Below are 13119 nucleotides of genomic sequence, written 5' to 3' on the forward strand. Positions count from 1 at the left end.
AGCATGTGATTTGCTTTGAGAGATGAAGCAAAGCAGCCCTTCACCATTTCTTGCATACAGAGGACAGGGAAAGTGGCTAATGGGAGATGAGGTTGGAAAGGTAGAGACAGGGCTAGATCATAGGTAACAAATGTATGTATAGGCTTCTGGACTCCATCAGGCAGTGGGAGGCACTCACACCTTAAGCAGGAGATTGGTGTGATCAGATTTATCATAGAGAAAGACCACTCACTCTTATAAACTATAGAGTGGATTGGAGGGGAATGGCCAGTCTGGTGGCTACCACAGCAGTCCAGTCCAGGTTAAGTGTGGTAATGATACCCAGTCAGGTAATAGTGTAGCTGGAAGGACATTCATAGATTCCAGGGGCATTTTGTAGGTAAAATGGGTGGGCACTGATGATTTGATGGAGTAGGGACAGTACTGAGGATAAAACTGAAGGTCTTGTGCATCCTATGAGGTCTTGAATAGCTTAGGCAGGCCTTGAATTTGCAATCTTCTTGACATAGTCTCTGAGTATCTGGGATTATAGGCCTATACCACCTTGTCCAGTGAGAGCTGGTGGTTTAATTGCATGGCAGTAGACAGGAAGAAGGCATATTTTAGGATGTTTTTCCTTTGAACAATAGTGTAAGATTAGTGGCATATTCTGTTGAGCTTCACTTGAAGGTGTTAAAACAGCAAGAGGTGGAAGGAAACAAGTTAGACTTTAGCACACTATTCCATCAGAGTCTTTGTAGACAGTACCAGAATTACAGATTTAGGAGACATCATAAGGTTGAAAGAACCCTCTAGGAATGAAAGATGGGGATGGGGAGACGGTTCAGTGGAGAGGGGAGCTCTACCCGTTCCATTCCACTCTCCCCCTTCCCCCCTCCCCAGCTGAACATGGTAGCATTCAGGAGGCAGAGGCACGAGGATCTCTCTGAGTTTGAGGCCAGCCAGTCTCCGTAGCAAGTTCCAAGCTGATCAGGGCTATACAGCAAGACGCCATTGAGGGTACTAGGAAGCTGATAGACGCAGCAGGCCGGCTAGCCTGGAGTTACTGCACCTCAGCAGAAAGGTCAGAGAAACACTGCCTAAACAAAGTATAAGGTACAAACGTTATCCTCTAACCTCCACATGTGGGCATACACATGTATACAATAAGTAAGTGAATAAATAAATAAACATTTTAAAGCCCCTCCTGCAGATTAACTCCAATTCTACCACAAGTAACAACAACCTCATGAAATTTGCATACAATATCTAGACTTGGTCCTTAGGTGCTAAGACACTTTTTGTTTGAGACAAGAGTCTCTCATTGGCTTGGAGTTTCACCAAGTAGGTTAGGCTGGTGGGCCCATGAGCTTTCAGGGGTCTGTCTGTCTCCACCTCCCATCTTCCATCACCTCCCATCCTGCCACCATACCCAACCCAGCTTTTTATGTAGGTCTGGGATCTGAACTCAGCTCCTCCTGTTAATGAGTCAAGCATTTTACCAACTAAGCTTTCTCTACCGTGCCCTCATGCAGCCTTACTAGAGCATTAACTCTTTGGATCTTATTAGAAAAAATGTATACCCAATGTTTGAACACTCATCTACTTAGTGTTTATATACTGAGGTTAATATTTGTTATAAAAATTGGGGCCTGATACCAGAGGACACAATGTCAGAGAATGTAAGAATATGCAAATACAGTAACTCAAAGGTCCTGAAACAGAGGGAAATGTCCAGGTGTCACTGGAAGCCCTGCCCCCATTTCCAGTGTATTGTTGATCTAGCATAAGGGAGATGGTCAGTGCACCCTGCGCCATCATTCTGTCTCAAGGTCTAGAGAATGGAATAGTAAAAAGGGTCTCTTTGGTGTCCCTGATTTTCCCACTTTTGTTGCTCATTGGTATCTCTGCTTTGTCACAAGCCACTACTATCATTCGTATTCGAAAAGTCTTGTTTGCTGGTGGTAAGAACTTTTGGTTGTCCCTTTGCCTCTAGTCTTATACCCTTCCTTCTCTTGCTCACCGCTTCCTAGAAGAGACGGCAAATGCAGCTTTGGGTTACAATGGTCCTACAGTTCCAGAAGATGGAAGTCTAGGGACCTCAAGCCTTTCCAGGTTGTGGCCCAGGCTTCTCCTGCCCCATAAGTGCCTGCTGCACTAGTCACTAGAACTAGCATCCCTAGACTAGATGTTCTGCTTTGAATTGGAGGAGCAGTACCTATGCTATCTCAAAGTTAAGCAATGATGGAAAGCAGCTGCTCCTTCACTCTTGCTTAGTCTTTCCTTTATAACCTTTATAGCAACACATACTGGTTTTTATTATTCAAAGTAATACTTCAGCTCTAAAGGGTAGGTTTGAAGATAATGTGTGGCTGTGGTTGGTGTTCTAGACTCTGAGTGAACTTCATCCTAGATTTAGATTCAACTCGCTAACCCATCAGATCCATAATCACATTCCCATTTTCTACAGCACGGTGGCCTGTTTTCCATAGTTTCCAAAGTGATGGTCCTCATTTGCATATTTCCCTGAGGGCTCATTTTCTGTGTTTCAGCGGTTCCTGGGAGCCCTTCACTTTACCTTGAGATTCTGTCATAACATGGCTGTTCCCTGTCACTATGTTTGGTTTTCTGTCTCTAGTGGTGCCTATTAACATATTCATACCACGTGTGACTTATTATCTCTGCATTTAAGCCTGCTTGATAGAATAGCTCAGTTACTAAGATTGAAAACAAAACAAAGCACTAGAAAAACATTGTCTTTCCTTCACGTCTGCTCCCCTATTCCCTGGTAGACTTTACTAATTATCATTAGCACCGTTTCCTTTCCTTACCAGAGACCAGAGACTTCACTTTGCACTTCCAGGAGTTAGAGTAAGACTGGGCTTTACTTGGCTTAGCCTCTGTAAAGGAAGCTCGTAGAGGACGGGTACGGGAGTGGATGTTAGAAGTCCTTGTGAGTAGCCTGTCTTCTAGGCTCTCTGGCAGAGCCACCTATGTAGACCTGAGGAAGTACAGGAGCCATGGCTATTGCTAAAACTTACCCAGTTTCCCTCCGCCATTAGAACATGAGAAAGACCGGCTGTGTAAGAGTGCTGACTACATGAACCTGCACTTCAAGGTGAAGTGGCTCCACAATGAATATGTGCGGGAGCTGCCTGCCCTCCAGGGGCAGGTGCCTGAGTACCCAGCGTGAGTGTGTGGGCAGCAAAGAGGAGGGAGGGTCCGAATGGGTAAAGACAGGACTCTGCATTGAGTTTAGTAGGCTTGGTTCAGATTGCCTGTTGTAGGCACTGCTTTAGAAAGAGAAATATTAATGTCCTGCCTTCCAGAGATTCCATCTGGAGGAGCTGTCGGGTCTTACGGTGTATACCAAGTAGCTTCCATCCTCAGTCCTCCTGTCCTAACTGCAGGTGGTTTGAGCAGTTCGTGCTACAGTGGCTAGATGAAAATGAAGACGTGTCCCTGGAATTCCTTCGTGGGGCCTTGGAACGAGATAAGAGAGATGGGGTAAGTTGGGGGCTTTAGCTACACGCTGGTCAATTGGGTCTCGGCATTCAGCCATAGGCTGGAAGTTTTGGGAGTCTGCTAGGCTGATCTGCCCCATCCTAAACAATCTGTAGGAAGGCTGTGGAGAGCATGGAGGCACCCATGCTAGGCAGAGCTCTTTCAACCTAAAGCTGTGTATGGATGCTTATTCCATGTGTGGTCTTCCTTAGTTCCAGCAAACATCGGAGCATGCCTTGTTTTCCTGTTCTGTGGTGGACGTCTTTACACAACTCAACCAGAGCTTTGAGATCATCCGGAAATTGGAATGTCCAGACCCCAGCATCCTTGCCCATTATATGAGAAGGTTTGCTAAGGTAACAGTGGACCTCCTGGGCCCTTGCCCCTTCACACCACCACACTCACAGTAAGTCATAGGCCTGTGTTCTACCCTCTTCCATGGTGACCTTCTGGTAAAGCCTTAGACTACCTACTTACCCTTTGCTGTGCCTTAAGCAGACTGATAGTCCGTCTCAATTCTGCTCTGCAGTTGAGAGGGAACTTTGCTCCTTCCTACGAGTCCTTCTTTGCTTTCTTGATATTTGGGGGGTTTGTTTTGTTTTGTTTCATATTTTGAGACCTGATCTTGATGGATAGCCCTGGCTGGTTTAGAACCCACTATGTAGCCCAGACTGGCTTTGAACCTGCAACAGTCCTCCTAGGGTCTGCCTCCCGAGTGCTGGGACCATATGTGTGCATCACTGGAGCCAGCTCCCTGCTGCCATTGTGTTGGGATGAGAAATGGAACTTCAGGCAGCAAGGTCCCTGTGAGATGTCAAAGATTCTCTCTTCCCTTTCTTCTCTTTCCTCAGACCATCGGCAAAGTGCTGATACAGTATGCAGACATCTTATCAAAGAACTTCCCAGCTTACTGCACAAAGGAGAGACTGGTAGGGCCTGGCTCTGGGCACTGAGAGGAAGGGAGTGGAGGACATTTGAGCGTGCCTCACCTGGTTTTGACTTCTCGTGCCCTTCATACTTTGCTTGAGGCTCATGCCACAAGATAATGAGAAGTGTGCCCCTGAGCCTCCATTTGATGCTTTTTCTCTACTAAGCATTTGCTTGTGTTCAATTAAAAATGTAGACATTCACAGTTAGAAAGAGTAATACCATGAGTTCCTGTGTAACTACCACCTAGCCTAAATTTAGGCAAAATGTTTACTATCTTTGTTCAAAGAGAATTCCCTGGATTTGCTTTTAGCCGGGAGATAGCTTAATAGAGTGAGGACCCAACCCTAGGGGTGCTGTGCTAAAACGGGCTAAGACTGAAGGATCTGTCTGTCTGTCCCCAAAGCCCTGTATCCTGATGAACAACATGCAGCAACTGAGGGTCCAGCTGGAGAAAATGTTTGAGGCCATGGGAGGCAAAGAGGTAAGTTTAGGGTGTGTGCTTACGGTACTCTGTCTGGGCTGCATTCCCTGGCCACAGAGCTCTACCTTCTCTCAATTAAGTGTAGATGACGTGTGCTTAGCTTCTGACTTAGGATGGCTTCATTTGAGAAAGACATTGTGACAAAATCCTAGAATGGAAAAGTAGCCATTGAGTTATGGTACTAACCCAGAGAAACAAGCATAGAGGTAGGGTCCTAGGAGGGAGAGTCGGGCATTTGGGGTATGGACCTAAGATAGAGAATTAGCCATTGGGGCCTGTTTCTAAGAATTAGGCTTGGGTCCTAGGAGGGAGGGGCAAACACTGAGGTTTAGTCCTGGGAAGGAGGAGACAGTATTGAGATATGGTCCTAGGAGGGAAGAGTGGATGTTGGGGTATCGCCCTAAGGGGGAATGGTGGCATATGAAGAAGTGAACCAGTCTAACCTGGCCTTCCCCTATGGCCATAGCTGGACTCTGAAGCTGCAGACAGTCTGAAGGAGCTGCAGGTGAAACTGAATACAGTTCTGGATGAGCTCAGCATGGTGTTTGGAAACAGGTCAGTGGCCTCCCATAATATGCAGCACTTAGACCAGATGTAGTTTCTGGACGTTCCGAGAGCTGCTATCCCTACTTGTAGACATTCCTGTGTTCCTCTGTGTCGTCCCTTGTGGGGACGCAGCATAAGGAAATGAGTCTGAATTGCTGCTGCTCCTCTGTCGGTGTGAGGACAGGGAGGGCTGCACTGTGGGCATATTGTAGCTTCCAGGTGCGGATCGACGAGTGTGTTCGACAAATGGCTGACATCCTGGGCCAAGTACGGGGCACAGGGAATGCATCCCCTAACGCCAGAGCCTCGGTGGCTCAGGATGCAGATAGTGTGCTGCGACCTCTCATGGATTTCCTGGATGGCAAGTGAGTAGCACTCTGAGAGGAAAGGTAAAGCTGAGGCCTTCAGACGGGAGCCTCCGGGGAGCGGGCACTCCATACTTTCCCCAGCCCCACCTGTTGTCTGTATCTGTAGCCTCACACTGTTTGCCACTGTGTGTGAGAAGACAGTGCTGAAGCGAGTCCTGAAGGAGCTCTGGCGAGTGGTGATGAACACCATGGAGCGGGTCATCGTCCTGCCCCCACTCATTGACCAGACAGTAAGAACGCCACCCTCCCGATGGCTCCCACTGCCTCCTTTCCCTCACTCCCCACCTCCTGATAGTTTGCAGTCCTCTGCTTTTGACTGATCTCTCTCTCTGCCCAGGGCACCCAGCTGATCTTAACTGCTGCCAAGGAGCTGAGCCAGCTTTCCAAACTCAAGGTTCTTGGGGTGTGGGGTCCTGATGTTGGGGGAAGAGCTACTATGTGAGGGCTGTTTTTGAACTGGCTGGTGAGGGCATTTCACTTATGACTGCTCTGGGCTTTCCTGATAATGTTTTCTCTGGGGTTCCAGGACCACATGGTACGAGAGGAAACACGGAATCTCACTCCAAAGCAGTGTGCTGTCCTCGACTTGGCCTTGGACACCGTCAAGGTGGACACTCCCCTTCTCCTTCTCCAGGCAGTCTCCCCGCAGGCTAGCTGTCAGGCTCTTAGTACTGTGTATCCAGAGAGCATGGCCTGGGCAGTGTCAGGGGTACAGAGAGAGAGAAACCATTCTAAGCCCAAGACACTAGATTGGTAAGGTGATAGGTCGGGTGCATGTAAACTACCTCTGAGGCATCTGGGAAAGTACATCTGAGGTGTCAAGTTCCCTAAGGTTCAGAGAGGTAAAAGATCACTTTTGACTCTTCACTCTACCTAAAATGCTTCTATCTCATACCTGCCCAACTAGATAGGCCCTTTCTTCAAACACTGCCTCCAGGAATATGCCTTCCCCTACTGTTCTTGCCAAATACCTGAATGATGCTCAGGGATTCTGGCTGGCTCCATGGGTGCTTCTGATCATAGTGTGTCAAATAGTCTGTTCTTATAGTCTTCTGGCTTCTCTGAAGACAGTTGTGGGGCTGCCTCTCTGTGAGGCTGAAGCAAGTGATCATTTATCTTTCAGCAATACTTCCATGCAGGAGGCAATGGTCTGAAGAAAACCTTCCTGGAAAAGAGCCCAGACCTGCAGTCTCTACGTTATGCCCTCTCTCTGTATACACAGACCACAGACACTCTCATCAAGACATTTGTGCGCTCACAGACTGCCCAGGGTAAGGGACTAAGGACTACGTGTGCCCACCTCCCCTCCCATATACAGCACCTGTAAGGAGTTGTTACTGTTCAGCCCTCAGAGAGGAACCAATTTCTCCTCCAAGCTTGGCTTAGAGAATGTTGGCTGTCAACATTCAGTACTTACCCAGGCACATACCCACACAAGACAAGGGGTTGAGAGTTACAGGGGCTTTGGAAATGTGTCTGGGGTTTCCTTATTCCTTTTCCTGAGCATCTCCTCCTGCCCAGTGCACATTTACTGGGCTCAGCTTTGTTCAGCTGAGTAATTAAATGAGGAAGCCCTGACAGGGAATGGTTGGATGCACATGCAGCCTTACTGCTTGGTGGTGTTCTGGAGAGAAAAGGACAAAGGCTTCCCGACCAGACAGCACGGATGAAAAGATTAAGGCAGCTCTGGGCAGCTGAAGGGAGCACAGCAAGGCTGAGGGCTCAAGGGTGATGCTTATGCACTGGGGACTGACCACACTGATCTGTTTCGGGCATAGGGAAATATTTTTTTTTCTTGGGAATTTGCAGTCCCTCATACTTCTTCCTGCCTCCAGCTATACCTGTCCTAACCAAAGCACATCTTCAAAGAGAGGCTCATCCTGGAGTTCTGACCCGATCCTGGAGCCGGATCCTTCCAGGAGGCACCTACAGGCATACTTATGTGGGTTCCTCCAAGAAAGCTCAGTCAGGCTGCCAGGGTTATGACCCTGATGGCATAGCAAGAGTGGGAGGCTTGAGTCTTACTGAGCTGTGGGTGTGAACTACAGAGTTGACCCAGAAAGGAGAAATCTAAGTAGTTAAAACAGGAAGTGACTGGAGATAAGAAAGTGAAGAGGTTGTGCATTACTGCTCCATTTCCTACGCTGTTCTTAGTCGAGAGTCTAGAGGAAGAAACAAGACCAGCAGGGATGGGTGTGGCTGAAGGGAGCAGGGAGAACTGCAGAACTGAGGACATACAAGGCCGTAACATGAGGGAGGGTCTGAGTTAACCCACAAGGCTTTTGGAAGCATTGAACTACAGCTAGGTAACAGTGAAGACGGGGCATAAAGTGCTAGCGGGGCGTACTGTAGGGATTTTTGTCTGTCTCTTAAGGGACTAGAAAATCAGACGCTGGCACCTCTGCCTTTTCCTGTGGCCTTAGAAATGTTCTATCTATACTTTCTACTGTTCTGCCATGGTTTAGTTGGTCTCCAACTGGAGGAGTCTAATGTGGGATACTCAAGCATTGACTTTGCATCCTGCCCCCATCTGAGTTTCCTCAGAATGTCTATGAACTCTCTAATGACTGTAACTCTTTGACCTCTAACTGCTCTTCTTTCTCTGTCCTCCTGCTGCTCACTTCTTGACTTGCCTGTCCTCGCTCAGTACATGATGGGAAAGGTATTAGGTTTACTGCTAACGAGGACATTCGGCCAGAAAAGGGTATGTTCTTTTACATTGTGCAAATATGAATCAAACACTGACTTACCCAGTAGACTACAGTGAGCTGTATGCTGGGGGTGACTGAACTAGCTGTTCAAAGTCCAGGAGTTCTGTACCAAATCTTGCCTTTGGCAGTGGCCTGGCTTCTTCAGAGATTGTGACTAGACAGTTGTTCTGTGGGTTGAAGTAGGACAGAGAAGGGACACCCAGAAATCCCAAGGACAAGCACGAGATTGCTTCTCTTCTCTAAGAGCATTAAGAGATATAATTAAGTCAGAGCACAGTGACACATGCCTATAATCAGAAATCAAGAGACTGAAGCACGAGGCAGTCAAGTTCAAATCCACCCAGCACTGCACAGGGAATAAGAATGAGCAGAAAGCAGAAAGGAGGAGGGAAGGAGGGAGAGAGAATTCTCAGTATATTTTTGAAGTCAGTTTCTTCGGAGATTCTGCCGGTTTATTTTGAGTTATAGTGTACAGCCTCATTCTTTCTCTCCTTTTTGTTTCCTCTCCCATTTATTACTTCCCCATGACGACTGTGGGTGATTTCTTCCTGCTTCAGGGTAGGGTGTGAGGTGGGGCATTCTAAACCCTCAGGTGAGCTGGACTCTAGTTCTCCCGTGGGCATTCATCTGTCTGTCCCTCAGGGGCTGGTGTGGACGACCCTGTGGGAGAAGTCTCTATTCAGGTGGACTTGTTTACACATCCTGGCACTGGGGAGCATAAGGTCACAGTGAAAGGTGAGTGCTGTTCACTTAGACATCCAACCCTTTATCTATTCACTTTACTCTCCTATATCTGGCCTCCCTCTCCTCCCAGGCCCCATCCCTCAGGGATCTGAATCTGCTTCCTGTCTGTGGATCCTGTTCCCCTAACTGGACTGCCTTGTCTGGTCTTAGTGGGAGAGGATGAGGCTAGTCCGGCAGAGTGTGACCCTCTCTTACCATGGCCTCACTCATCTCTTGAAAGCAGGGGCTTTCCCAGTGCTCCGGCTCCATCCTCCCCAAGGGAAACATGACCTAGGGCTTAAGAACTGGGAATACGGGGTTGGGGATTTAGCTCAGTGGTAGAGCGCTTGCCTAGCAAGCAGAAGGCCCTGGGTACGGTCCCCAGCTCAAAAAAAAAAAAAAAAAAGAACTGGGAATACTGGTGGGATCTCTCACAGATCTCCCTTGTTTGGTTAGTGGTAGCAGCCAATGATCTCAAGTGGCAGACAGCAGGTATGTTCCGGCCTTTTGTGGAAGTGACCATGGTTGGCCCACACCAAAGCGATAAGAAGAGGAAGTTCACAACCAAGTCTAAAAGTAACAGCTGGACTCCCAAGTACAACGAGACTTTTCATTTGTAAGTTAAGTTACAGAAAAGGAAACCTATGGAGCTCTGGAACTGGGGAGTGCTGGGTGGTAAGGCTGAAGAAAGTGGGAGTAGACCAACTGGTTAGATGTCAACCTTGGATGGATTGAGCAGAAAATGTTCATTTCTGGCTTTTTATCCCTGTGCTCATAGCCTCCTGGGAAATGAAGAGGGTCCCGAGGCCTATGAATTGCAGATATGCGTGAAGGATTACTGCTTTGCCCGGGAGGATCGTGTGATAGGACTGGCAGTGATGCCCCTGAGGGATGTGGCAGCTAAGGGCAGCTGTGCCTGCTGGTGCCCGTTGGGCCGGAAGATCCACATGGATGAGACAGGCATGACCATTCTCCGGATTCTGTCTCAGAGGAGCAATGATGAGGTAGCCCGAGAGTTCGTGAAGCTCAAGTCAGAGTCTCGATCCATAGAGGAAGGGAGCTGACCATCTCTGCCATCTTTGCCTTGTGTGCCATCCAGACAGCACCCACTGCTCAGATCAGTCAGGGAGAGTTAGCTGTGTAGCCAGCTTAGAGTCCTCGTAGTCAAAAAGCTGACTCTCCCAGTTAAGGATGACTAAGGAGAATCTTGGGGTAGTTAAGACTATGGCTCTTTAGAGAAAAGTCCTGAATCCCCAACCAGTAGGTCTGTGGTGCTAGAAGCTGAGCTGTAGAAGCTACTTCATGGAGAGGTTTTTCCACAAATAGAGAGGGACAGACATTCCAAGAGTGCCAGTTATTCTTGGTAGACAACTGTCCCCTCCACTTCCCACTTCCACCCTTCTCTAAACCACACTTTTCCAGGTAGGCACTTATGTGCTCCTCATTAGAACATGTTTAGAAGGCCTGGAGCTTGTACCTGGCTGACTCCATGATGCACAGTGGAGATTGGCCAGAGCAGGAACACAAAGAATGGAATCCACTGTCACTTGAGCAGCAGGACTGGTTTGTGTGGCTTCAGTGAGAACAAGGCTTGGAAACTGAACAAGATACCTTCTTCTGCAAAGACACCGAGCTATTTCCTTTGCTCAGAATAGCTGTCATAAGTCAAAGCAGGTTCACATGGTGCTTTGGAGCCCTGAGCAGAATATTTCTTTGGAATCCAGGCACCAGGGGTCTCATCTGCCCAGAGTACTCCCAGCTCCCTACTCCTGTAAGCAGGGAGTGATGCTTAGAACACACACACACACATACACACACACACACACACACACACACACACACACATACCACAACACAACACAACACAATATCTTATATGTATAGACTTGAAGGCTAACTAAGGATCCAAGGATATTTTCTTGAGTAGTCCCTGATCAAAGCCAAAAAATAATGGAAAATGGTCTAGAAAGAACTGTTCTCACCCATGGCCACAAGCTTCTGGCCGTCCTCCTTACAGAAAGCATCTAGTCTTTGGCCTTCCTCTTTTCTTTGGGATCAGCTGCTGTTCCCCACGGATTGGTCAAGCATAAAGAAGGAACTTGGACTTTCATTCCTCTGTATGAGCTGGATGGAGGGGGGACTTTAGGACTTGCTGGAAGGTCAAAGACAAACCCTTTCAGCAGGTCAGATGAGCTTCCTGGACTCTTGGTCAGAAATGTAGCTTGATCCTTGGATTTCCTGATAGTAGCCTCCTGAAATTGCTATGGACTCAACATTTTCCACAGTGCGCCACAATACAGGAAACAAACTGAGCATCTTTGCTGTTTTTAATTATTATATGTGCCATTATTATGGGAAATTGTAGGGTAGACTTTAATAAATTATCTTATAACAACTTTTGGAGTCTGGAATTCTGTAAATATTTGGAAAACTATAAAAATGATTGTCATGTTTATTCATAGCTTTTGGACTAATAACCCCTGGTTACACTCCCCCTCCCCACTCCACTTATAGCCAATGGTGGAAACTAAGTGTTCTGAATGACCACTGACTCCACAGTCATTAGGCTGATTCATTTTGGTTTTGACTGAGACAACCAGTCTGATAAACAGTCTTGTTACATAGGACATCAGCTTCCTGCAAAAGGTGCAGAAGGGAAGGAGCTGACAGGTGCCACAGAAAAGTAGTCCATGCTTCCTCCTTCCTTGTCCAGGATCACTGGGGCAGATCACAGCCTGGGCAGAGGAGAGAGGCAGAGCAGAGCAGAGTATAGCATAGGGCCCAGGCTGCTGTGACAGCCCAGGCTGGGCTTTTTGCCCCAGCTCTTGAAGGCAGATAATCTGTGGTAGCAAAACTTGGAAGGTAGAGAAAGGAAGGTTAAAATGAGGCCTCATGGAATCAGAAAATACAGACCTCATAAACTCCTTCCTACCACAGCTAGCACCTGCAACAGGAAACTGGACCCACTTCCATTGTGTGCTAAATAGAGACTTTCTATTCAGTTGCCCGGTCATTTTAAAGCTTCTTCCTTCTCCCACTCCCCTCCTAAAACAGCTACTTTCTGTCCTGTGCATCAAAATTGTCCCCAGGGCCTGGGTAGGGCGGCTCACATGTTAAGAGCAACAGTTGGGAGATAGACATTTGGATCTCCGTGAATCTGCGGCCAGCTTGGTCCACATGGCAGTTCCAGGCTACAGTTAGACCATGCTGATAAATGGAATGTTCCTGGAAACCTACTACCTACTTTCTAGTTCCACTACCACTAGTTGTCACGGGACTTGATTGGGTTCGTTTTCTCTGCCAGTTGAAGAGCTACAAGCAGAGCGGGGGGAAAAAAATCTCAGCTGTGACAGACAGGTAGCTATAGAGAAATTGCAAAAGGGCAGATTCAGCAGTTGGAAGAAAGCTTTTTATTAAAAGTGAGAAAACATTCCTATTCAGCAGGGACTGTCCTGCAAAGGAGAGAGAGAGAGACTCTTCTGCAAAGCAGAAGCCCAGCTTCTTGATGGCTAGGAACTTGTCAAGTGTGAAGGTTCTTCCTCCCCTAATTTAGGGTTGGTGTGTTTAAAAAAAGACAGGACAGTTAGTTGGTTGGCCTACAACTATTGTATAACCATGTCCTGACCTGTCTTGAACTTGCTGAGCCAGTCCCTCAGCAGGGGCCCCACTGGCAGGAGGAGTTTTTAAAAAAGCCCATAAGACAACCACCACCTCCTCCTCCTCCTCCTCCTCCTCCTCCTCCTCCTCCTCCTCCTCCTCCTCTTCCTAACCTGTTACAGAAGTGCTCCTCCGTGCTCTGATGTTCCTTTTCTGGTTTAATTTATTTATTTTACATTCCGGCCTTTGTCTCAGGTCAAGAGGGTAAAGAAGAAGCCAG

At 47.6% G+C, this 13119-nt stretch overlaps 1 protein-coding gene across 15 annotated transcripts in view; it reads left to right on the forward strand.

The window, feature by feature from the left end:
• Unc13b (unc-13 homolog B) overlaps window positions 1-11639 on the forward strand; it is a 215076-nt gene extending 203437 nt beyond the window's left edge. For 7 of the 15 annotated variants that reach the window (XM_039110717.2, XM_039110721.2, XM_063288361.1 and 4 more), the window contains 15 exons: window positions 3042-3168; window positions 3390-3486; window positions 3696-3839; window positions 4335-4412; window positions 4817-4894; window positions 5361-5449; window positions 5653-5805; window positions 5915-6038; window positions 6146-6202; window positions 6335-6415; window positions 6932-7079; window positions 8456-8512; window positions 9162-9254; window positions 9699-9858; window positions 10021-11637. In XM_039110717.2, coding sequence (XP_038966645.1) covers window positions 3042-3168; window positions 3390-3486; window positions 3696-3839; window positions 4335-4412; window positions 4817-4894; window positions 5361-5449; window positions 5653-5805; window positions 5915-6038; window positions 6146-6202; window positions 6335-6415; window positions 6932-7079; window positions 8456-8512; window positions 9162-9254; window positions 9699-9858; window positions 10021-10306 — 1772 coding nt within the window. In that variant the 3' untranslated portion in view covers window positions 10307-11637. Of the gene's footprint in view, window positions 1-3041; window positions 3169-3389; window positions 3487-3695; window positions 3840-4334; window positions 4413-4816; window positions 4895-5360; window positions 5450-5652; window positions 5806-5914; window positions 6039-6145; window positions 6203-6334; window positions 6416-6931; window positions 7080-8455; window positions 8513-9161; window positions 9255-9698; window positions 9859-10020 lie in introns of all 15 variants that reach the window. The other 8 variants (XM_063288360.1, XM_039110722.2, XM_039110723.2 and 5 more) reach the window with 2 other exon arrangements.
• Window positions 11640-13119: the final 1480 nt, after the last annotated feature.

The sequence above is a fragment of the Rattus norvegicus genome, chromosome 5 (genome assembly GCF_036323735.1).
Source record: "Rattus norvegicus strain BN/NHsdMcwi chromosome 5, GRCr8, whole genome shotgun sequence".
Taxonomy (NCBI): Eukaryota; Metazoa; Chordata; class Mammalia; order Rodentia; family Muridae; genus Rattus; species Rattus norvegicus.